Raw genomic sequence first — 24,619 nt, 5'->3', positions numbered from 1 at the left:
GTTATGTTTGTCAATACAATTTTTATCCAAATGGTATGGTATCCAGTTTCAACAGCACCTGCTCTCAACATCTGTAGAGCATGCAGTGTAGCCTGTGCATTACCCATTTCAGCATTCGGGAAAACACACAGATCATGGATTGTGTCGTAATTTTATCAATGAAACTAGGCCTGTAGGATATCTGCGTTCGCCGGGTTAAAGATTTTACGTTTTTACGCAGAGCTTATTCCTGGAGCTCATGCCGCGTCTCGTTGAGTGCTGCGGAAAACACGCACGTTCCTCTCATTGGCTCGCGTTGAACTCCACGGGAACTCCCGCATGGGATTGCTTAATATAACGAAGCCTTTTCAAAATACAATTCTAAACACGATATGATGGGCTTCTCGGTTCGTTTTCTTTTAATAGTAGCCCAGAATAATCTACCGGGCATCACTTTGACACCTCAGTGCCGGCACCTTTGACACATTGATTTGCTGACAGGCAGAGACTCTCACTTTATGTCCTTGAACTCACTGTGCTTTCCTCGTCAGGGGTAATGAGAGCTTGCCAGCAATGCCGTGACGCTCGTGAGAAATGCGTGGGAAATCTCTTATCGACAAGGTAGTTAGTTATTGGAGAGAATTTTATGCGCGCGTTTGGGGTGATGACAGTGCGGTGCGTGGAATATGAGCATGTCTTTGATGTTCAAAGCTAGTAGTGGTCATAGGGTACGCTAGTAGCCTACATATAGACTACAAACTTGTTTTTTATTTATATTAAATTAGCCAGCGAAGTGTTATCAATTTCATAAATGCTCAAATAGGACACCGGATGATATCTGAAAGGCCGCTCGTGGATCATTGACTTATCATTTTTTAAATGCCAAAACAGGACCTTCCCAAATGAAAGGCCATTTTTGAAGAGTCTATTACAAAAATATAACAGCTAAAACTGACTTCCACCAATTGCTTGTACTGTTTTATTTGTCGACTTGTACAGCTTTTGATATATCATAGGAAATAAGAAGTAGTTGCCGTTTAATTAAACGAATCTAAACCCTCAATACAACATCAGCAATGTAAATGCAAATGTAAATGTACAACAATGTAAATGTACAACAATGTAAATGCTTTCAGAGGGTAACAATGAGCAGGTGGATCATGCATAAACTTTATCGGCTAGAATGACCAAAGGATGTAAAGTGATCCCCTCACCAAGTTGATGTTATCTGTAATATGCTAGTTTCAACTCAGTGGTAGGAAATGAGAACATTGTCGCATGTTTACTTCAGGGTATTTGATCAATTTAAATTGCAAATAAACATTCTTTTTTTTACATTTGTTTTGAATTTACAATGAGCTCAATTTTACTTATCAAGCTTTTTTCGTTTCTCCCAAATGTATTAAACACCTACATCTTTGTGTCAGTTGACAATTGAAAAATATGCACGAATCTGATTTATTTAATATATAGCCTATACAGAGATTATACCTTTCCTTCTAAATTCCGAACACAATTCATTGAAATCGACTCACCTGCCCCGGTGCAGATCTTCAAAAAGGATGGCAAAAAAATCTGTACGATTAGATGCCGCTGCATTTTGGAGCGCGTCTCTGTCAGGCTCGAGCGGCGCAGGGGAACACAATGAGTTCGTTATTAAATGTGATCCATTCTTCTTCTAAGGGGGTCTTATACTTTATTAACAGCCCTGGCCCCTCCCCCTCGGGCATTACTTCTATTAAACATCCCAACCGATAACATTTCCTCTAATAGCCTATCAATTGCTCACATATTTACAGAGGTCTTCATTATGAGATTATTTTCAATAATGAATATGCTGGCATTTATTGACAGTTCAACTGTCAGGGGGTATGAGAAGACTGACACTAAACTAACACCATGCAGGTAGAGATATCTCATTATACAAAGTGACAACTGACCACCTCTGATTACTTAAACATATATCTCTGTGTGTGTGTGTGTGTGTGTGTGTGTGTGTGTGTGTGTGTGTGTGTGTGTGTGTGTGTGTGTGTGTGTCCATTGTTCAGAATCTGAGCTATTCCCCCTCTGGAATGATGAGGGTGTGGGTAATATGTTTCCCCATGACCCCTTTATTTAACTGACCTGGATCTTGGTGATAAAACGTAATCTCAGCCATGCAGCATCAACTTGTTTTATGTTAAAGTCCAATTATAAACTCCTCCATCTATATAGAGGATAAAGAGGTTGTCACCTCATCTGATAGTTAATAACTAACTAACTAACTCACACGCACACACACAGAGATATTATACTGTAAAAGCCTGATTGTCCAGTCTCTGAGACTTGGAAACAAATGAACAGGCTGTTTCACTGCTACAGTACTTGTATTCTGAACACAGTTGCCCCTCAGAGGCCATAAACAGACACACATGCATGATTCACAATATAGGGCCAACCCGAACTGTACTGTGCTGACTGATGTTTTCTTTTTACATTGTCCTTTTCAATGTGGTAGCAACTATGGTGAATGTGAAACCAAGCCAGCGCAGTACAGCTCGGCTAGGTTCGGCTTAGTAGTGTGACATTATTGTAACATTTGAACCACTTACTCCTCAGCCAGGTTATTAGCCTATTGTTTATGTTTTCCATGTTTAACCCTCTTGAAATAACCTAAAATATGTTACTGCTTGCCATTCCTATTAGTGTGAGTATTTTGAATAGTAGTGGAAGGCTTATAACTGGACATGGGATTTTAGAGATGAGAGAAGTCATATTAGAGTTGTGAGTTGAATGCCATGTATGAGTGTAAACATCCCCTACCTCCGACACACTGTCAGAAAATGACATTAAGTCATTTCTTACAAAGCATTCTGTGACGAAACACAGCCTGTGTGGGGGCCTTATTACTGTACTGTGTCAATGCCATACTGTAGTAGACATACAGAAGGAAAGGTATCAACTTCAGCCCACCACCATCTTGTGGTCAATTTGGAAAATACAGGAAATTCTTTCTCACTAGGATATGCCATGGCTGGTGGGAACTCTGTCAGTAGCACAGTATCCATGTGAAATTAAAAAAAACAGGGTCCAAGGGACATTTCTAATCAACTGCAGACTGCCAATATCTCTCAATTGATATCAACCGAAAATGACATATCCCATCCAATTCATTCTCAGGCCATCTTGCCTGCTCAGTCAGACTACTGGTATTTCAGCACCTTATCCAGTGTCTGAGGCTACAACAAGTACAAGACCTCGCCAACTAGAATGTGCAATATGAAGTTAACTAATTAACTATCCTTAAACCAATATAAATGTCATTTGGATGATGATGTCCATGTCCTTGATATAGTTACCTTTTGAGGGATGGCAAGAGATCTCCACTCCACATGCCAGCCTCCTGTCTGGGACCTGGATGGGTAGAGAGGGCCAGGTGGTGGAAGTCTGAACTCAAATCCTTTTTCGCAGCCTGCCCAAAGGTGGCTGCTTGCCCAAAGGTGAACTATTTACAATGCTCAATCATACTTCTGAAGCAGGTGGGCACCGAAAAGCTTTGTCTGAAGATAATATTACGTCATAAAAACATCAAACAGAGAATGGAGATGGGAAGCACATCCATGATATAGATAATCTTTTTTATTTTAACCCTTGACCTTTTACAGTGCATTTAATTTGTTTACACAATTATTTGCTAAGTGACAGGTTTTAGCCACTTGTACAGAATCAGATAACTATGCAAATCTGGGTTCCACAACCTCCTCGTTAAGGTTTTGCCTTAATCAACATAGTGTGAAAGACCCCAAAAGTTATTATGCAATGGATAACCATGACAACCATACAAACTCAATATTTAATTTAAATCCTTAAATCTTCAGTTCATTCTTTTACAAACAAACAAATCAATCTCATTATCTAATGGACATGTCCCTGTTCTGATATTTAAATAATTTCCATGTTGTTAAAGCAGCTATCTGTACCATTAAAACAAACCAAGCAGTGGCCAGTTAGTTAACCTGCTGTCGTCTCCATGAGAAATGCTTTCAAAAATAAAAATACCAAAATAAAGAAAATATGGCACTATTGTGTCAAGGAACGCTCATTAGACGAAACAAACACAGAGCTTTTTGCAATCGAACAATTTGTTGGAACCACAGCCAAACTCCGGCACGGCATCCAAACTTATTTAGCTACGTTCCCCAACAGTGTCAGTTCATTTTGGAAACATGACAAACTCAGTTTAGATACAAGGCTAGCCAAACTCGCCTACTGTAAGTACAGGAAATAAAGAAATAGCACTTTAGTACTTTCTCTGGAGTCTTTTTAATGCCGGGTACTAATTTCTGAGACAGGAACCTGACAAGGAGGATGATCGAACGATTGATCGAACAATCAATCAAAAGACGAGGGTTGAGCAGTCAATCAAAACAGGACAATGTTACTGTACATCAACATCAAGCCCTTCTCAAACATCACTGTAGAAATACAGTACCAGTCAAACGTTTGCACACAACGTTTACTATTCCAGGGTTTTTCTTTATTTTTACTATTTTCTATATTGCAGAATAATAGTGAAGATCAAAACTATGAAAAAACATATGGAATCATGTAGTCACCCAAAAAGTGTTAAACAAATCATAATATATTTTATATTTGAGATTATTCAAAGTAGCCACCTTTTGCCTTGATGACAGCTTTGCACACTCTTGGCATTCTCTCAACCAGCTTCATGAGGTAGTCAGGAATGCATTTTAATTAACAGGTGTGCCTTGTTAAAAGTTAATTTGTGTAATTTCTTTCCTTCTTAATGCGTTTGAGCCAATCAGTTGTGTTGTGACAAGGTAGGGGTGGTACACAGAAGATAGTCGTATGTGGTAAAAGACCATGTCCATATTATGCCAAGAACAGCTCAAATAAGCAAAGAGATATGACAGTCCATCATTACGTTAAGACATGAAGATCAGTCAATGCGGGAAAATTTCTTCAAGTGCAGTTGCAAAAACCATCAAGCGCTATGATGAAACTGGCTCTCATGAGGACCACCACAGGAAAGGAACACACAGAGTTACTTCTGCTGCAGAGGAGAAGTTCATTAGAGTTACAAGCCTCAGAAATTGCAGCCCAAATAAATAGTTCAAGTAACATATTTCAAGTAACAAACACATCTCAAAATCAACTGTTGAATCAGGCCTTCATGGTCGAATTGCTGCAAAGAAACCACTACTAAATGACACCAATAATAAGAAGAGACTTGCTTGGGCCTAGAATCATGAGCAATGGACATTAGACCAGTGGAAATCTGTCCTTTGGTCTGATGAGTCCAAATTTGAGATTTTTGGTTCCAACCGCCGTGTCTTTGTGAGACGCAGAGAAGGTGAACGGATGATCTCCGCATGTGTATTTCCCACCATGAAGCATGGAGTTGGTGTCGGGGTGCTTTGTTGGTGACACTGTCTGTGATTTATTTAGAATTCAAGGTACACTTAACCAGCATGGCTACCACAGCATTCGGCAGAGATACGCCATCCCATCTGGTTTGCGCTTAGTGGGACTATCATTTGTTTTTCAACAGGACAATGACCCAACACACCTCCAGGCTGTGTAAGGGCTATTTGACCAAGAAGGAGAGTGATGGAGTGCTGCGTCAGATGACCTGGCCTCCACAATCACCCAACCTCAACCCAATTGAGATGGTTTTACTATGAGCTGGACCGCAGAGTGAAGGAAAAGCAGCCAACAAGTGCTCAGCATATGTGGGTACTCCTTCAAGTTTGTTGGAAAAGCATTACGGGTGAAGCTGGTTGAGAGAATGCCAAGAGTGTGCAAAGCTGTCATCAAGGCAAAAGGTGGCTATTTTGAAGAATCAAATATAAATATATTTGGATTTGTTTCACACTTTTTTGGATACAACATGATTCCATATGTGTTATTTCATAGTTTTGATGTCTTTACTATTATTCTACAATATAGAAAATAGTAAAAATAAAGAAAAACCATTGAATGAGTAGGTGTGTCCAAACTTTTGACTGGTACTGTGTACTCCATTATTCAAAACCCCTCCATCATCCCTCCCTCTCCCATCAGCTAACAGCCATCAAGTGCTTTCTAGTGATCTTTCAAGTCATACTCTATGACAACATTGCAGAAAACCCTCTATTTGGAAACGCGGAAACAACTTTCCTTGTCTGGATGGTTAGCCATTCTATTATAATTTTTTAAGACTCCTCTGATCAGGTGCATATATATCCGAATGACGATTATTTATCTGTGATAACCCTTTCTCGATACAAATAGTGGGGTACCGCTAATGTTAAAACCGTTGCGACAGGAATTGAGAATAGCATTGATAAAGGCAGAACCACATTAACTGTGCATATTATATATTTTTTTAAATAACACATTGCAGGAATGAAAAAGTACACAACCCACCTAATGTGCGTTAACATAAACAGTAACACTTGTCATAACATGGTCATAACAGTCATGACCCATATATTTACACTTGTTGTGACATATATTTTGTTATTTTATGACTGGTTATGACACCTACATAAGTGTCACAACTAAAAAAAAAATGTAATACTTTTTTCCCTGAAGATGTTTCCTTTCGTTTGAATGTTTGTTTCTTGAAACCTTTGTTGTCGTAATGAATTCTTTACAGTCATGTTATTTTTCCTCATATTTTAAATCACTTGTAAAAAAATAAAATAACCTTTGACACTGTCATGAAGCATTATGACCACTGTCACTTTACTTGGACTGAGAAAATACACTTTATGACACTGTCAAGAAGCATTATGACCATCATAATCATATAAGCCAGATATGCTCATTTACATCCCCTTTATATCAGTCAAAAAGAATGTGTCTTGTCCTGCTCCTGAAATCTTCTCCTGCATTCATCCAGTCATCAGCATTGGCCAACTTAAAAAATATACATAACATCACAACCAGCCATAAAATAACTACTGTGGTAGGTTTTGTGCGTTTTTACTCTTATGTAGGTGTCATAACCAGCCATAAAATAACACAATATATGTCACAACAAGTCTAAATATGTGTCATGAGTGTTATGACCCTATTATAACATGTTATGACAAGTTATGTCAGCTGTTATGACATATGAAATGGTTATGACCATGTCATACCGTGTTATGATGCTGGGTGTCAAGTGTTACCACATAATCAAATATTATCGTCAGGCTTCCAGTTACTCCAACACACTTGTCCATTTCATTTCTAACATTTACATTCAAGCTCTACAAAAAGATACAACAGCAAGTAAACAGCAGATTTCTCCCTTTCGCTCGAGTTTGGTCTCAAATTCCCTTAAATACACAAACAGCTTGTAGTGCACAAAATAATAAGAATACAAAATTAGACTTAAATACTGTAGCAGCATTTTTTATTTTTGTGTTAAAGTTGTCATCAGCCTCCATTTAACAGGTAAAGGCTTTGGAGTCCCCAACACTTGGGAGGGCAAGAGATTGTCCTTGGAGGCGAGTAGGTGGGTGTGTGTGTGTGTGTGTGTTTCGGGCGGGGAGGCACATTATGGGGTGGTTGGTTGGTGTGTGTGAGAGGGATGCGCTAGAATGGGGGTGGACATTCAGGTAGGTTTGAGATGGAGCTATAGGAGCAGGGGGGTGGCATGGGGCATCAGGGGGTATCTGAGGCACCAGTGGAGAACAATAGCCCCAGGTCGGGGCAGCAGGACGCTGCAGCCTTCCTTCCAGGCTGGAAATGTGTTAGACCAAAAGGGGTTCAACTCAGTGGGATAGCCTCCATAACAGCTCTTCCTCATCCATCTCCCTCACTCAGTTAATTCACTGTCATCCCCTATCCTCTTCCACTCCTCAGTCAGTCTCTCATCCCCAGTGGTCAGTGACCTCTCTCCATTCTCAAGCTTTGCCTCCCTGCCACAGAGCAACCACAAGTCCTCCTCATCTTCCCACACAGCCAAGACCAGACCATGTTAGGGTAGTAGGAGCAGGGCACATGGCTCAAGCTGATCCAAGAAGGTGCTCATCCAGGTCCTAACCGGGCCAAACTGAACTAGGCCAGGCCAGACTGAGCCAGGACAGTAAGGGGCTCTCTCTCCTGTCTCTCAGCTGGAGGCTGTGGCGATGGGTTTCTTGAGCTGCTGGCTGCAGATCTCTCTGTTCCTAGCCTCCAGCAGCAGGTCATAGCAGATGTTACACACTAAGACAGGGTCGTACAGCTGCTGGTCTGGGATGGGCAGCTTCAGGTGGCAGCAGTCTTTACAGAACACATTGCCACAGTTCCTAAAGGAGGGAAAAGGGCAAACAGAGTCAACAACTAGATTCACATTTTAGTCATTTAGCAGATGCTCTTATCCTGAGAGTTCAACTAAGATAGGTTAAACAACCAACTTTCTTCAAAACAGCTGATCTGCAACTAGATTCACTAAAGATGCAAGGGATGTCGTACGTGTTGCTAAGTCTTTTTTAAATCTCAAATCACGGTTGGTGTGGTATAAAATCTGCTGTGCGTTGAAGGTTTATGCTATGTTTATTATCCTACACTTTAAATTTAAACTTCATGATTAATGCATACATTAGTGATCAATGGTAAAGCTAAACAAACCTGCAGTGATGACGTCGCTTGGCCATCCAGAACTCACAGTCACAGTTGAAACAATGGGAGGCCATGTGATCGGGCACCCACCTGGTGACCTGCAGATACACGCATTTCTATTAGAACAGTGTGTGACACATACAGTGCTTTCAGAAAGTATTCACACCCCTTGACTTTCTCCACATTTTGTTGTGTTACAGCCTGAATTTAAAATGGATTAAACAGAGTTTTTTTTTGTCACTGGCCTACACTCAATACCCCATAATGTCAAAGTGGAATTCTGTTTTTCAAAATGTTTACAAATTAATAAAAAATGAAATCTGAAATCTGACGTGTTTCAGGAAACTAAGTGTATGTCACAAGTCACGACTTCACAGAGAGCCATTAGAATTAAAAAAAAAAATCTAAATGCATTTTTGGGCAGAAATGCCTTCTGGAACATGTGAACTTTCATTTTCCTTAATAACAAACTTGTATGCCATCTTTAAATATGAATACAATTGTTAAATTCCGAGCCATGTTGGTTAAGACACAGAAAAAGCCAGCAACCTTTTCACTAGCCATAATTGGCTGAGATAATGAGTGGGCTGGACATGCCGAGAGAGGAGTTAGGATTGTTCTGCCATATAGAAGGCTTCTGTCTATTTGAGCTGGTCAGTCAGTGTTGGTAATCCTGTTGAATGTGGCTTTAAAAAAAAACAAATTGTGTAGTGGAGCTGCAGAAGTGTTGCTCTCTGCTTTCTGGAGGATCGAGATTTGAAATCAGCGGAATTAGAGTATGATAGCAAAAGAGATGGAGAAAATACCTGTTTCCGGATTACATCTTCAAACTAAGGGCAACCGTGGCATGGCATCCGTGACAGGGAGACATGTCCATCATGCATGATGATGTATACAGGTAAGATAGTCTAGCTAGCTACATTTTCATATGTTACATGTTTATAATTTTGACAGAATGTAGTTTCATTTCAAGCTAAAGTGTACTGTTAGCTAGCTAGCTAACATTAGCTGGCTGGCTCCCTAGCTAACGTTACGTGTATGACGTTATTATTCATATCCCAGAACCGTTTGCTTTGCTAGTTAGAGCCTAATTTTAGCTGAAATTGTTGCCAGCAGAACTGGTTAAGCTATTTTCATGTTATCCAGAGGTAAACAAATGTCTGGAACTAAAGCTTAAGAGGGTGTGAACGATGCTGAATGGGTGCAGACAAAGAGGAGCTCTTCACTACATACCAAAACATTCAAAGGCCATTTTCTCAAAAGTGAGTTTACAAGTTTAACAACTTTCAAAGCAGAATTACTTTCCCATTGTTCCTCAAAAATGCAGTGTATGATTGACCATTTTGTAGTCTCCACTTTTATCAATGTAAAAACACAATTTTACATTTTGCTTCATTAGACCAAATCCAGTTGGTGAGTCACCAATGTCTTGAGTCAATAAGTATTCAACCCCTTTGTTATGGCAAGCCTAAATAAGTTCTGGAGTAAAAATGTGCTTAACAAGTCACATAATAATCTCTGTGCAATAATAGTGTTTAAACTGCTGGATTTTTACATGGATGTTTTTACTATGCTAATTAGATTTTCACGGGTGCACGGACATCAACATTACAGGGTTAACATGATTTTTGAGCGACTATCTCATCTCTGTACCCCACACATTCAATTATCTGTAAGGTCCCTCAGTCAAGCAATGAATTTTCAAACACAGTTTCAACCACAAAGACCAGGCAGGTGTTCAATGCCTTGCAAAGAAGGTCACCTATTGGTAGATGGCTAAAAATAAAAAAGGCAGATACTGAATATCCCTTTGAGCATGGTGAAGTTATTAATTACACTTTGGATGGCATATCAATAGACCCAGTCACTACAAAGATACAGGTGTCCTTCCTAACTCAGTTAACGTAGAGGAAAGGGCTCAGGGATTTCACCAGTTACAGAGTTTAATGGCTGTGATAGGAGAAAACTGAAGCTGGATCAACAACATTGTCATTACTCCATAATACTAGCCTAATTGAGAGTGAAAAAAGGAAGCCTGTACAGAATAAAAATATTCCAAAACATGCATCCTGTTTGCAACAAGGCACTAAAATAATACTGTAAATAAATTGGCAAAGCAGTTAACTTTTTGTCCTTAATACAAATTGTTGTGTTTTGGGCAAATCCAATTAAACACTACTGAGTACCACTCTTGATATTTTCAATTATAGTGGCGGCTGCATCGTGTTATGGGTATGCTTGTAATCGTTAAGGACTGGGGAGTTTTTTAGGATTAAAAAAATCTACACTGAAGTTACTTACCAAGAAGTCAGAGTCTCCGAGTTACAGTTTTGACTTCAATCTACTTGAAAATCTATGGCAAGATTTGAAATATCTGAAAATGGTTGTCTAGCAATGATCAACAACTAATTTGACAGAGCTTGAACATTTTTGAAAAGAATAATGGGCAAATCTTGCACAATCCGGGTGTGGAAAGCGCTTAGACTCACAGTAGTAATTGCTGTCAAAGGTGCTTCTACAAAGTGTTGACACTGATGTACTGTAAATGAGATATTTCGGTATTTAATTTATAATAAAATAGCAAAAATGTAAAAAAAAATATGTTTTCACTTTGACATTATACGGTATTGTGTGTAGATGGGTGAATTATTTGTATTTATTTTTATCCATTTTGAATTCAGGCTGTAATAACAAAATGTGGAATAAGTCAAGGGATATGAACACTTTCTGAAGGCACTGTACGTATCTGGGGCAGAAAGGTAGAAAGATGAGTGGGAGAGGAGAGGCTGTAGTATACAGTGTAGTATAGGGTTAGGGTTATTTATAAGAAGCAGTAGAGAGAGAGAGAAACCTGAAGCAGACTACGAGGGACGCTGACCTCTGTGTCCTTCTGCTCCACTCTGTCCCAGCTGCCCTCGGAGAAACAGTCCTCGCTGTGATCCGACAGACTTTCCTCCTCGTCACTATCGTCTGACTCACGCAGACACGTCTGGGAACAGACAGGTCAATATGAGAGGGAGGGAGACAGGTTGAGAGCGAGAGACATATGTTGAGAGAGAGCGAGAGAGACAGTGTTCCATACCTTTTTTCACTTTCATAATTTCACAGTACAGTAATAATATATTGGGGGTTTATCAACACTGGGTTATTGTTTAAAGTCTACATGTGAGAGTTACTCACAATGTCGTCCTCGTAGTCGACGTCAGGCTCAGAGGGCGGCATGCCGTACTGTCTCTCCAGCCTCATCTGCAGCTGGCGCACCTGTCTCCTCAGCACTTCCACTTCCTGTTTATATCCCGCCTCGATCTGCCTGAGACGCTGCTGCACCACGTCCATGGGCACCGGCAGCCCGTCATCATCCAGGTAGGCCGGGGGGGGATGGGAGGGCGGGGAGAAGGGAGAGGCTGGTAAGAACTGGCGGGTTGAAGAGGTGGGTGGAGTGCTGGTGCTGGTTTGGCTGCAGATGGCAGCATAGCCTGAGCTGCTTCTGACTGCAGAGAGCCAGCCTGACCCTGACTGGACTGTGCTGGAGCTGGCTGGGGCTGGAGCCGGGCCACGGACCCTTTCCTCCTTCTCCTTTCGGCAGCACTGCGAACCTCCGTTAGGCAACCCGTTGGACACGGCCATGCCCTGGGCACGGAGCAGCTTGCCAGCCAGGCGTCGACTCTGGTAGGCGGTGGGTTGGAGGGTCTGACAGAAACCTGAGGAGAGATTAGCTGGGAGGCCAGACTGGCTGGCTGCGGTGTTGCAGGCGGACTGGACCAGGCCCTGGACACTCTCCCAGTGGGAGCCCAGGAGAGACAGCTCCTCATTGACACTCAGTTGGCTCTGGGAGACCGGGTGTTGCACCGCCACTACCTGGCTGTTGTCAACAGGGGGCACTGTAGATGCGGAGGCCGTTGCTACTGTTGGTACTGCTACAACACATTCTCTCAAAGGCACCAACTCTCTACCACTCACAACCCCTGTCCTCTTCCCTTCTCTCTCCGCTCCCTGGGCCTGGGACTGGGTCTGGGCCTGGGGTAAGGCCCACTCTGGGGCCCGGGTCTGGCCCAGACTTTCTTTCCTGCTGTGGGGCGGTGTTGGTGGGGCCTCTGCTTTGTCCGTGAGGGTCTCTGTGGAGTCTTCCATGACCCTAGGGAATAAAGGAACTAGCTGCTCGAGGGCCGGCAGCTCTGCAGAAGCTGAGTGTCTGTTCTGGAGGCTATTGGTGATAGGCCCATTCAGAACAGCTGCTGGTAGTGGGCCCTTCCAGGCAGGTGGGGAAGGTAGGCATGCTTCTGCTGCCCGGGCAGGGTGGGTAGTGACCTCAGCAGTCCTGTAGTGGCTGGCAGCCGCCTGTTGTGGCAAGGGAGGGGGAGGGCAATGGGGGCTGGTAGTCTGGAGGAGGGAATGGAGGAGAATGGGTGTGGGCAGGGGGAGAGGGGGGGGATGGGGGAAGCCCTTCTCCAGAGTGACGGGGGGGAGGGGCAGGGAGGGCAGAGGTTGTGTCGTCAGACAAATCTCCTCTCTCAACTCCTCCTCAAAGCCCTCTTCCCTTGGCTCCATCTCCAGGGGTGTGGTAGGAGGAGTCTGAGTGACAGGCTCCACCTCCGAGTCATTGTCGTCCAATCCCGTGTCAGGGCTGACGTCCTCGGGGCTATCGGGTTCGGCCCCTCCTCCTATAGCAGCCATAGGCTCCAAGCCATGGGCAGTACGGCCCTCCTGGCAGTGCTTGTTGAGGTTGGGGTCGCTGGAGGTGCGGGTGAGGGCCATCCCGTTCTCACAGGCCGACACCAGGCTGTCCATGGAGCGAGACTTAGGAAGCCTGCACAAAGGGGAAAAAATACCAATCTCAAGTTGACGGAGCTTCCCTCATCTGTGAGCTTCCTTCTGTACCACTAGAGAGCAGGCATGATCTGAGCAACACTAGAGATGTAAGATAGTGAACCAAGCACACCTTCAGTTTTCACCTCAAGCCTGTTCCCTCCTTATTTAATAAGCCTTGAAAAGAGAGAGCTCAGAGCAATACAAGGAATACAAGTAGCACGACGATGGCTTGAGATAAGTAAATGGTCTTACGAAAACACTAATGGACTGTATTGATGACTAGAGACGGGGATGGAAGAATGGAGTGGGTAAGGGATAGCCCCACCTGTCGAGAGATCGTGAGGTGAGCTCATCTCCCTGTGCGCAGGGGCACAGGTAGAGCTCCATGGCGTCCTCGGCAGCGGTGCAGGGGGAGGAGGTGGGCAGGTAGACGGCCGTCCACAGCTGCAGGGCCCGGGTGTGGCACACCGGCTGCAGCACCTGGACACAGGGGACAGGGAGGAGAGGACCAAGGGGCAGAGGTCAATAAAAGACAAACACATAAATTACGTTTTGTCTCAGTAAATCCATATAAAAGTTGCCGATATCATTTTTTTATGCATTAATCTTGTATATTTGGATGAGAGCATCTTTCCTTTCTTTTAAAGGTCAACAAGAGTATCAAAAAGCTCCACTCATTACCGACACACTATGATCCTGGGCGTCATCAGAAGTGTATTGGATATTGGAAAGATTGACACCTTGTGTCTCAATATGAAAATGGAGGAGAGGGGAGGAGATAATGAGGATAGGATAGAACAGAAGTGAATAGAAAAGAAAAACGTGACCGTAGAGGTAGGTTACCATATCATGACAGGGAATATAAAGGAAGTTCTGGAAGTTCTTGTTGCCGGTGCGGAGCAGAGACCAGATGGAGCAGGTGCGTTTGTAGATGTTGCGGGCCTCTCTCTCCCACCTGTTGTTACACAGGAACGTCCCGTACAGACACGAGTATGTGTGCTGAACCAGCTTGACCTGGGGGAGAGGAACACAACACAACACAGTTAGCCCTACACACATTCCTTACAATACATAAAACAGTACACTCTTAACAAAGAGTACAAAGGTATATATAGTTAGTGGCTTTTTCTCAGTGGCTTTTTCTCAGTCCTTACACAGCATACAATACTGTATGTACACTTTAAGACACAATACACAAAATACTGTATTCAAAGGTTACTGTCTGATACCTCTTATGTACAAACGTTAAATAAATCTTTAAGGCCAACAGAAGAGTAGTAAAAAGTGCCAGGTAGAAAGAGCTTCTAGAGGTAGAAAGAGAGAGAAGGTGAAGGCAAAGAGAAAGAGAAAGAGGAGAGAAAAAGAGAGACGAGGGCAAAGAGAGAGAAGAGAATGAAAAGGAAAGTGAGAAAGAAAGAAATTGAAAAGGAGAGGTGGTTAAGTGTAGCCTACTGTACATACCAAGAATGCCTCGTTGAACTCGAAGAAGCAGGGGAACTGTTTGAGTAGCTGGTGAACACAGTCTAGCCACTGTAGGAAGACAGGACACTTCTCACTCACATCATCAGCACTCTCCTGGTGACCGCAGCGATCGCCAAACTTATGACCGTAGTCCAACCACTCTGTCTCCACCAGTACCTGGAAACCCTGTGGATTGGGGGGGGTTCAGTTGTGTTTCCTCACACCATTGCATAAAACAGGTGTGTGTGTGTTTTTGGTATATTCAAAAGGGTGTGCGAAACAATTGGTGATACCATGAACTTTCACTATCAAAATGTAACAAAACCTGATATTTGCTGCATCAGTGTTAGTCTTAGTGACCACAGTATCCTAAGGGCCAGGGGTCAGAACGTGTCAGAGAGTGAGTGTGAGTGTGTATGTGTGTCTACCTCTAGTGTCCTATAGAAGGGGTCCAGCAAGATCTTGGCAAGAGCCACAATCTGTGGGGTGCGGTCCCACCCGTCTGAACAATGCACCAGGGCAGGACGTCCCTCCCTTTCCACCGCAGAGCACACTAGAGTGGCAGCCTTCAGCATGACGGATAGGTGCTGCAGCCAACGGGTGCTCTCCAGAGCAGAAAGCCAGCTGGGAATACACAAGCCAAGGAGGGACCAATCAGAACAGGTCTAGAGGTTTTAGAATGTATTCTGAGGGAGGTAAATAAATAACGATGGGTTGAGTAAGCGGAGGTAACCCTGAGGACACCGGGGAGGGGGGTGTGGCAGGGGGAAGTGAAGCCCCTGACCTAGATCTGTAATGGGCTCTGTCATTTTAAAAGTGGTCACTACAGCACCTCTTTTAGAATACCAGAAAATCTACCACTAGAAAAGCCCTCGTGTGCATCATGTGATGTCACTGATTCCAGTTTGGGAGTTGGGGCATGCACTCTCTACATGCAAGGAGACAGTCACACACAAAAGACCTGGGACAAATATGATTTGAAATCTTTCAAGTACTTTTGAAATCTTTCAAGCATTTTCTTTAGCCTAACCTAGAATGCCAGGTGGGTAGTGTTTGCCCTTTAGGGACTCTTCTATATACTATATACTATTTGAAATGATTTAAAGTACTTGAACTGTGCTTTTTATTGCATCCATTGTCTGTCACAATGGATGCAATAAAAAGCACAGTTCAAGTATTTTAAATCATTTCAAATAGTATTTTAAGCCAGGTTTGAGAGAGAGAGAGACACACACACACACACACACACACACACAAACAACACAAACACACACATCAGACAGACAGCTGGCCTGCCCAGCGGGATTGGGGCTGGATTGTGGCTGGCTGCATTCCCCTTCTCCCTGTGGTGTAACCTTACTGAGGCCTGGAGAAGGGAATGATGGAATGAAAGGAGAAAGAGATGTAGGGAGATGGAGGGAGGGAGATGGAGGGAGAGAAATGTCAGAGGGATCCACTTACTTCCCAGGGTCGGGGATCTGCCTACAGACTGTTCGGAGGGACTGGAAGCTGTTCCTAATGGAGTGGATGTTGGCCATGCCCATGAACATCACCTCACAGTTCGGGTAGTACTCTGAAAACAAAAACATCCAGATAAACAAAAACATAATCACTCAGACTACAGTTAGGATAATATTAGGAAACACACAGGAACAGACACACAATAACTTCAGTCACATGGGGTATTAGTACCCCGCAGACACACAAAGACAAAAATATCATCAGTCAGAATAAAACGCCAAGTACAATCTTTACTGCTTAGGGAGAGTGAGCTGTAAAGATGATTGATTGCGGTTGTGTTCAAGTTCAGAACACATCCAGTAGCTAGGCTACTGTCAGGTGATTTGACAGATTGACAGGTCTGAATGTCAACAAGACCAATGTGAGCGGCTCATGACAGCATCTCCCAGAGAGAGAAATAGACCCACAGTATAGGGCCATGTCATGTTACGCCTCTGCCTTTTGTTTTAAGACGGTCATAATATGGATCATTTAGCAATTTGATGTTGAATTTTAGGACCCCTTTAGGTATAAAAAATAAATACCCCCCAAAAAATTTATAAAATATTGAACTTGGCCTTTACTACTTTAGCCCAGTGAAATACATTGATTAACACATTAATAAATGGGAAAAAATACAGTCCCCCCCAAAAATCATAAGAAACAAGGTTTTGAAGTGTTTGTCCTATATCTAGGAGATATATGAAAGCTCAGGAAATATATATTTTTCTCACACATATTTAACCCCTTTTTTGGGTATGCAAAAAAACAACCTTCTTCCACTCATTTCTTTACCAGTACCGGTTACCTTCAGACGAGTCCCCTGATACTTTTGGGGGGATGTAAGAGCAACACCATCATGTTCATGAGAGTCTCCTCTTTCCATAGAATGATCATAATAGTAGATCAAACTGTTCGGACGCTACAGATGTTTTTGTGTGAAGATGGATTTTCAGGATGTCTCATGGTCTGACAAACATCGCTCTAGCTCTGCCACCTTTCAACGCAGATGCGGAAGTGCGACATCGGCAGATTCAAAAAACATGTTTCTAGCTGAAATTGACGGATTTTGATGTGAATTTTTGTATTATGTTACTTAGATTGGGGGGACTCTAGGGGGTTATAACACACTATTTTTGTCAAATATGACTGGAGTTTAGTCAATATACAGTACCGGAACTTATTCAGATCCCTTGACTTTTTCCTCTTTGTTACGTTACAGCATTATTCTAAAATGGATTAAAGAAAAAAAAATCCTCATTAATCTACACACAATACCCCATAATGACAAAGCGAAAACAGGTTTTTTGAAATGGTTGCAGATGTATAAAAAAAAAAAACTTGAAATACCTTATTTACATAAGTATTCAGACCCTTTGCTATAAGACTCGAAATTGAACTCAGGTGCATCCTGTTTCGATTGATCATCCTTGAGATGTTTCTACAACTTCATTGGAGTCCACCTGTGGTAAATTAAATGAATTGGACATGATTTGGAAAGGCACACACCTGTCTATATAAGGTCCCACAGTTGACAGTGCATGTCAGAGCAAAAACCGAACCATGAGGTCGAAGGAATTGTCCGTAGAGCTCCGAGACAGGATTGTGTCGAGGCACAGATCTGGGGAAGGGTACCAAAACATTTATGCAGCATTGAAGGTCCCCAAGAACACAGTGGCCTCCATTCTTAAATGGAAGAAGTTTGGAAGCACCAAGACCCTTCCTAGAGCTGGCCGCCCGGCCAAACTGAGCAATCGAGGGAGAAAGGCCTTGGTCGTTGCTCACTCTGACTCTAGACTTCCTATGTGGAGATGGGATAACCTTCCAGAAGGACAACCATCTCTGCAGCACTCCACCAAACACGCCTTTATGGTAGAGTGGCCAGGCGGAAGCCACGCCTCAGTAAAAGGCATATGACAGCCCGCTTGGAGCTTGCAAAAGGCACCTAAAGACTCTCAGAACATGAGAAACAAGATTCTCTGGTCTGATGAAACCAAGATTGAACTCTTTGGTCTGAATGCCAAGCGCAACGTCTGGAAGAAACCTGGCACCATCCCTACGGTGAAGCATGGTGGTGGCAGCATCATGCTGTCGGGATGTTTTTCAGTGGCAGGGACTGGGAGACTAGTCAGGATCGAGGGAAAAATGAACGGAGCAAAGTACAGAGATCCTTGATGAAAATCTGCTCCAGAGCGCTCAGGACCTCAGACGGGGTGAAGGTTCACCTTCGAACAGGACAATGACCCTAAGCACACAGCCAAGACAACGCAGGAGGGGTTTTGGGACAAGTCTCTGGATGTCCTTGAGTGGCCCAGCCAGAGCCCAGACTTGAACCCGACTGAACATCTCTTGAGAGACCTGAAAATAGCTGTGTGGCGACGCTCCCCATCCAACCTGACAGAGCTTGAGCGAACCTGGAGAGAAGAATGGGAGAAACTCCTCAAATACAGGTGTGCCAAGCTTTATCTACCAAGGGAATTCTCTTCGATTATGATCACAGCCGTATATATTCCCCCCCAAGCAGACACATCGATGGCCCTGAACGAACATCATCTGACTCTTTGTAAACTGGAAACCACACACCCTGAGGCTGCATTCATCGTAGCTGGGGATTTTAACAAGGCTAATCTGAAAACAAAACTCCCTAAATTCTATCAGCATATCGATTGTGCTACCAGGGCTGGTAAAACCTTGGATCATTGTTATACTAACTTCTGCGACGCATATAAGGCCCTCCCCCGCCCTCCTTTCGGAAAAGCTGACCACGACTCCATTTTGTTGCTTCCAGCCTACAAACAGAAACTAAAACAGCAAGCTCAGGTCTGTTCAACGCTGGTCCGACCAATCTGATTCCACTCTTCAAGACTGCTTCGATCACGTGGATTGGGATATGTTCCGCATTGCGTCCAACAACAACATTGACGAATACGCTGATTCGGGGAGCAAGTTCATTAGAAAGTGCATTGACGATGTCGTACCCACAGCAACGATTAAAACATTCCCAAACCAGAAATCGTGGATCGATGGCAGCATTCGTGTGAAACTGAAAGCGCGAACCACTGCTTTGAACCAGGGCAAGGTGACCGGAAACATGACCGAATACAAACAGTGTAGCTATTCTCTCCGCAAGGCAATCAAACAAGCTAAGTACCAGTATAGAGACAAAGTAGAGTCGCAATTCAACAGCTCAGACACAAGAGGTATGTGGCAGGGTCTACAGTCAATCACGGATTACAAAAAGAAAACAAGCCCCGTCGCGGACCAGGATGTCTAGCTCCCAGACAGACTAAATAACTTTTTTGCTCGCTTTGAGGACAATACAGTACCACTGACACGGCCCGCTACCAAAACCTGCGGGCTCTCCTTCACTGCAGCCGAGGTGAGGAAAACATTTAAACGTGTTAACCCTCGCAAGGCTGCAGGCCCAGACGGCATTCCCAGTCCTCAGAGTATGCGCAGACCAGCTGGCTGGTGTGTTTAAGGACATATTCAATCAATCCTTATCCCAGTCTGCTGTTCCCACATGCTTCAAGAGGGCCACCATTGTTCCTGTTCCCAAGAAAGCTAAGGTAACTGAGCTAAACGACTACCGCCCCGTAGCACTCACTTCCGTCATCATGAAGTGCTTTGAGAGACTAGTCAAGGATCATATCACCTCCACCCTACCTGACACCCTAGACCCACTCAAATTTGCTTACCGACCCAATAGGTCCACAGACGACGCAATCGCAAACACACTGCACACTGCCCTAACCCATCTGGACAAGAGGAATACCTATGTGAGAATGCTGTTCATCGACTACAGCTCAGCATTTAACCTGTTGGGGATGGGGGCGCTGTTTAGACTATTTATGCTAATGTGGCTAATTTTTTAAACGGCTTCCCACAAAATCCTTGATCGTACAATATGCATATTATTATTATTATTGGATAGAAAACAGTCTATAGTTTCTATAGGAGTTGAAATTTTGTCTCTAAGTGGAACAGAGCCCATTCTACAGCAATTTCCCTGACATGGAGTCAGATTTGAGAAATGTTGGGCACTTTTCTGAAGTCAGTTAAAAGGGCACTGTCGTTGCTATGACTATACGGACACTTCTTACGTCTTCCCCTGGATGCCTTTACGTGATGACGATTCCAACGGGCTCGATTGCTCGTTCACAGGCCCTACAAATGAAAAAAACCTTTAGCTAGCAAGTCTTTTCTTGCTGCGTAACGCGCGTGGAAGACACCGACCCTCTCCTGTTCCAAGCGTTAGTTTAGCCTGTTATATTTCTCCGGTCATCTTTTCACTCCTTATAGGAGTTACAAACATCACAAAGTAGTTAATTTAAAGCGTTTTATAGCAATTTATATCCGTTTAGTGCGATTTTGGGACATTTATTTTTGCAACGATGTGAAAAGTTGGGCACGCTTTTCAGTTCATCCCGAACGTAGTTGACATTTCCACATGGCAAGAGGACAGCTTTCCACCAAAAGACGATTTCTCCCAAGAAAGGATCCTTTGCCCAAGATACTGATGGAAGAACAGCTCAAGGTAGGACATTTTTATTATGATAAATCGTGTTTCTGTCGAAACATTTTAGTGGCTTAGGACGCCATGTTTTTTGACGTAGCTTCGCTTGGCGCAAACTGTATTGAAAAGTAAGGATAAATTAAAAAATGTAATAACGCAATTGTATTAAGAATTAAATTGTCTATCAATCCCTGTCCACCCTATATTTTTTAGTCACGTTTATGAGTATTTATGTATAAGAGTAGATCACTGTCTAAGTGGCGCAAGGACAAATTCTGACCAGCCGAGTTACATTTCACATTGTCTAACCATGATTTTGGTGGCTAAATATAAACATTTTCGATCAAACTGTATATGCATGTTGTAATGTGATGTTACAGGAGTGTCATCGGAAGAATTCTGAGAAGGTTAGTGAAAAAATTAATATCTTTTGGCGATGTTGACTTTTATCGCTCACTTTGGCTAGAATCAATGCTGGGCTGCTAATTGCTATGTGCTAAGCTAATATAACGATTTATTGTGTTTTCGCTGTAAGACACTTAGAAAATCTGAAATATTGTCTGTATTCACAGGATCTGTGTCTTTCGATTCGTGTATGCTGTGTATTTTTACGAAATGTTTGATGATTAGTAGTTAGGTAAACACGTTGCTCATTGTAATTATTCTAGTCCATTTGTGATGGTGGGTGCAATTGTAAACTATGCCATATACCTGAAATATGCACTTTTTTCTAACAAAACCTATCCCATACCATAAATATGTTATCAGACTGTCATCTAATGAGTTTTTTTGTTGGTTAGGGGCTATAAATATCTTAGTTTAGCCGAATTGGTGATGGCTACTGGTGTTGGTGGACAAATAAAAGATGGTGGATTATGCTAATGTGTTTTTAGGTAATAGATGTACATCTTTACATATTGTCTTCCCTGTAAAACATTTTAAAAATCGGAAATGTTGACTGGATTCATAAGATCTGTGTCTTTCATTAGCTGTATTGGACTTTAATGTGTGAAAGTTAAATATTTTAAAAAAATATTTTTTTTGAATTTCGCGGCACTGGTTTTTCAGTGGGGGGGGGGGGGGGGGTGTGCCGCTAGCGCCACGCTGATCCTAGACAGGTTAACACCATAGTACCCTCCAAACTCGTCATCAAGCTCGAGACCCTGGGTCTCGACCCAGCCCTGTGCAACTGGGTCCAGGACTTCCTGACGGGCCGCCCCCAGGTGGTGAGGGTAGGTAACAACATCTCCATCCCGCTGATCCTCAACACTGGGGCCCCACAAGGGTGCGTTCTGAGGCCTCTCCTGTACTCCCTGTTCACCCACGACTGCGTGGCCATGCACGCCTCCAACTCAATCATCAAGTTTGCGGATGACACTACAGTGGTAGGCTTGATTACCAACAACGACCAGACGGCCTACAGGGATGAGGTCAGGGCCCTCGGAGTGTGGTGTCAGGAAAATAACCTCACACTCAACGTCAACAAAACAAAGGAGATGATTGTGGACTTCAGGAAACAGCAGAGGGAGCACCCCCCTATCCACATCGACGGGATGTGGAGAAGGTGGAAAGTTTTAAGTTCCTCGGTGTACACATCACGGACAAACTGAATTGGTCCACCCACACAGACAGCGTTGTGAAGAAGGCGCAGCAGCGCCTCTTCAACCTCAGGAGGCTGAAGAAATTCGGCTTGTCACCAAAAGCATTCACAAACTTCTACAGATGCACAATCGAGAGCATCCTGTCGGGCTGTATCACCGCCTGGTACGGCAATTGCTCCGCCCACAACCGTAAGGCTCTCCAGAGGGTAGTGAGGTCTGCACAACGCATCACCGGGGGCAAACTACCTGCCCTCCAGGACACCTACACCACCCGATGTCACAGGAAGGCCATAAAGATCATCAAGGACAACAACCACCTGAGCCACTGCCTGTTCACCCCGCTATCATCCAGAAGGCGAGGTCAGTACAGGTGCATCAAAGCAGGGACCGAGAGACTGAAAAACAGCTTCTATCTCAAGGCCATCAGACTGTTAAACAGCCACCACTAACATTTAGTGGCCGCTGCCAACATACTGACTCAACTCCAGCCACTTTAATAATGGGAATTGATGGAAATTATGTAAAAATATATCACTAGCCACTTTAAACAATGCCACTTAATATAATGTTTACATACCCTACATTACTCATCTCATATGTATATGTATATACTATACTCTATATCATCTACTGCATCTTGCCATCTTTATGTAATACATGTATCACTAGCCACTTTAAACTACGCCACTTTATGTTTATATACCCTACATTACTCATCTCATATGTATATACTGTACTCTATACCATCTACTGCATCTTGCCTATGCCATTCACTCATTCATATATCTTTATGTACACATTCTTTATCCCTTTACACTTGTGTGTATAAGGTAGTAGTTGGGGAATTGTTAGGTTAGATTACTTGTTGGTTATTACTGCATTGTCGGAACTAGAAGCACAAGCATTTCGCTACACTCGCATTAACATCTGCTAACCATGTGTATGTGACAAATAAAATTTGATTTGATTTGATTTGTAGACGACCCAAGGTTGTAATCGCTTCCAAAGGTGCTTATTCAAAGTACTGAGTAAAAGGTCTGAATACTTATGTATATGTATTTTTTTTCCTCAGAGTATGCGCAGACCAGCTGGCTGGTGTGTTTAAGGACATATTCAATCAATCCTTATCCCAGTCTGCTGTTCCCACATGCTTCAAGAGGGCCACCATTGTTCCTGTTCCCAAGAAAGCTAAGGTAACTGAGCTAAACGACTACCGCCCCGTAGCACTCACTTCCGTCATCATGAAGTGCTTTGAGAGACTAGTCAAGGATCATATCACCTCCACCCTACCTGACACCCTAGACCCACTCAAATTTGCTTACCGACCCAATAGGTCCACAGACGACGCAATCGCAAACACACTGCACACTGCCCTAACCCATCTGGACAAGAGGAATACCTATGTGAGAATGCTGTTCATCGACTACAGCTCAGCATTTAACCTGTTGGGGATGGGGGCGCTGTTTAGACTATTTATGCTAATGTGGCTAATTTTTTAAACGGCTTCCCACAAAATCCTTGATCGTACAATATGCATATTATTATTATTATTGGATAGAAAACAGTCTATAGTTTCTATAGGAGTTGAAATTTTGTCTCTAAGTGGAACAGAGCCCATTCTACAGCAATTTCCCTGACATGGAGTCAGATTTGAGAAATGTTGGGCACTTTTCTGAAGTCAGTTAAAAGGGCACTGTCGTTGCTATGACTATACGGACACTTCTTACGTCTTCCCCTGGATGCCTTTACGTGATGACGATTCCAACGGGCTCGATTGCTCGTTCACAGGCCCTACAAATGAAAAAAACCTTTAGCTAGCAAGTCTTTTCTTGCTGCGTAACGCGCGTGGAAGACACCGACCCTCTCCTGTTCCAAGCGTTAGTTTAGCCTGTTATATTTCTCCGGTCATCTTTTCACTCCTTATAGGAGTTACAAACATCACAAAGTAGTTAATTTAAAGCGTTTTATAGCAATTTATATCCGTTTAGTGCGATTTTGGGACATTTATTTTTGCAACGATGTGAAAAGTTGGGCACGCTTTTCAGTTCATCCCGAACGTAGTTGACATTTCCACATGGCAAGAGGACAGCTTTCCACCAAAAGACGATTTCTCCCAAGAAAGGATCCTTTGCCCAAGATACTGATGGAAGAACAGCTCAAGGTAGGACATTTTTATTAT

At 43.1% G+C, this 24,619-nt stretch overlaps 2 protein-coding genes across 6 annotated transcripts in view; both read right to left on the bottom strand.

Moving 5' to 3' along the window:
* The window catches only part of LOC129822200 (carbonic anhydrase 4-like), a 43,220-nt gene extending 40,943 nt beyond the window's left edge, over positions 1 to 2,277 (bottom strand). Inside the window, exon 1 of one of the 2 annotated variants that reach the window (XM_055880283.1) lies at positions 1,515 to 2,277. In XM_055880283.1, the coding sequence (XP_055736258.1) occupies positions 1,515 to 1,578 (64 nt within the window). In that variant the 5' untranslated portion in view covers positions 1,579 to 2,277. The remainder of the gene's footprint in view (positions 1 to 1,514) is intronic. The other variant, XM_055880274.1, reaches the window with a different exon arrangement.
* Positions 2,278 to 3,577: 1,300 nt separating this feature from the next.
* The window catches only part of LOC129822175 (myotubularin-related protein 4-like), a 145,118-nt gene continuing 124,076 nt past the window's right edge, over positions 3,578 to 24,619 (bottom strand). For 3 of the 4 annotated variants that reach the window (XM_055880243.1, XM_055880251.1, XM_055880230.1), the window contains 9 exons: positions 16,285 to 16,396; positions 15,252 to 15,447; positions 14,824 to 15,009; positions 14,206 to 14,376; positions 13,688 to 13,842; positions 11,734 to 13,360; positions 11,405 to 11,542; positions 8,563 to 8,651; positions 3,578 to 8,240 (listed from right to left, as the gene is read on the bottom strand). In XM_055880243.1, coding sequence (XP_055736218.1) covers positions 8,063 to 8,240; positions 8,563 to 8,651; positions 11,405 to 11,542; positions 11,734 to 13,360; positions 13,688 to 13,842; positions 14,206 to 14,376; positions 14,824 to 15,009; positions 15,252 to 15,447; positions 16,285 to 16,396 — 2,852 coding nt within the window. In that variant the 3' untranslated portion in view covers positions 3,578 to 8,062. The remainder of the gene's footprint in view (positions 8,241 to 8,562; positions 8,652 to 11,404; positions 11,543 to 11,733; positions 13,361 to 13,687; positions 13,843 to 14,205; positions 14,377 to 14,823; positions 15,010 to 15,251; positions 15,448 to 16,284; positions 16,397 to 24,619) is intronic. The other variant, XM_055880239.1, reaches the window with a different exon arrangement.

Source organism: Salvelinus fontinalis, chromosome 2, assembly GCF_029448725.1.
Source record: "Salvelinus fontinalis isolate EN_2023a chromosome 2, ASM2944872v1, whole genome shotgun sequence".
NCBI classification, from domain to species: Eukaryota; Metazoa; Chordata; class Actinopteri; order Salmoniformes; family Salmonidae; genus Salvelinus; species Salvelinus fontinalis.
The sequence above is the reverse complement of the archived record's forward strand: the minus strand, read 5'-3'. Positions and strand labels throughout refer to the sequence as shown.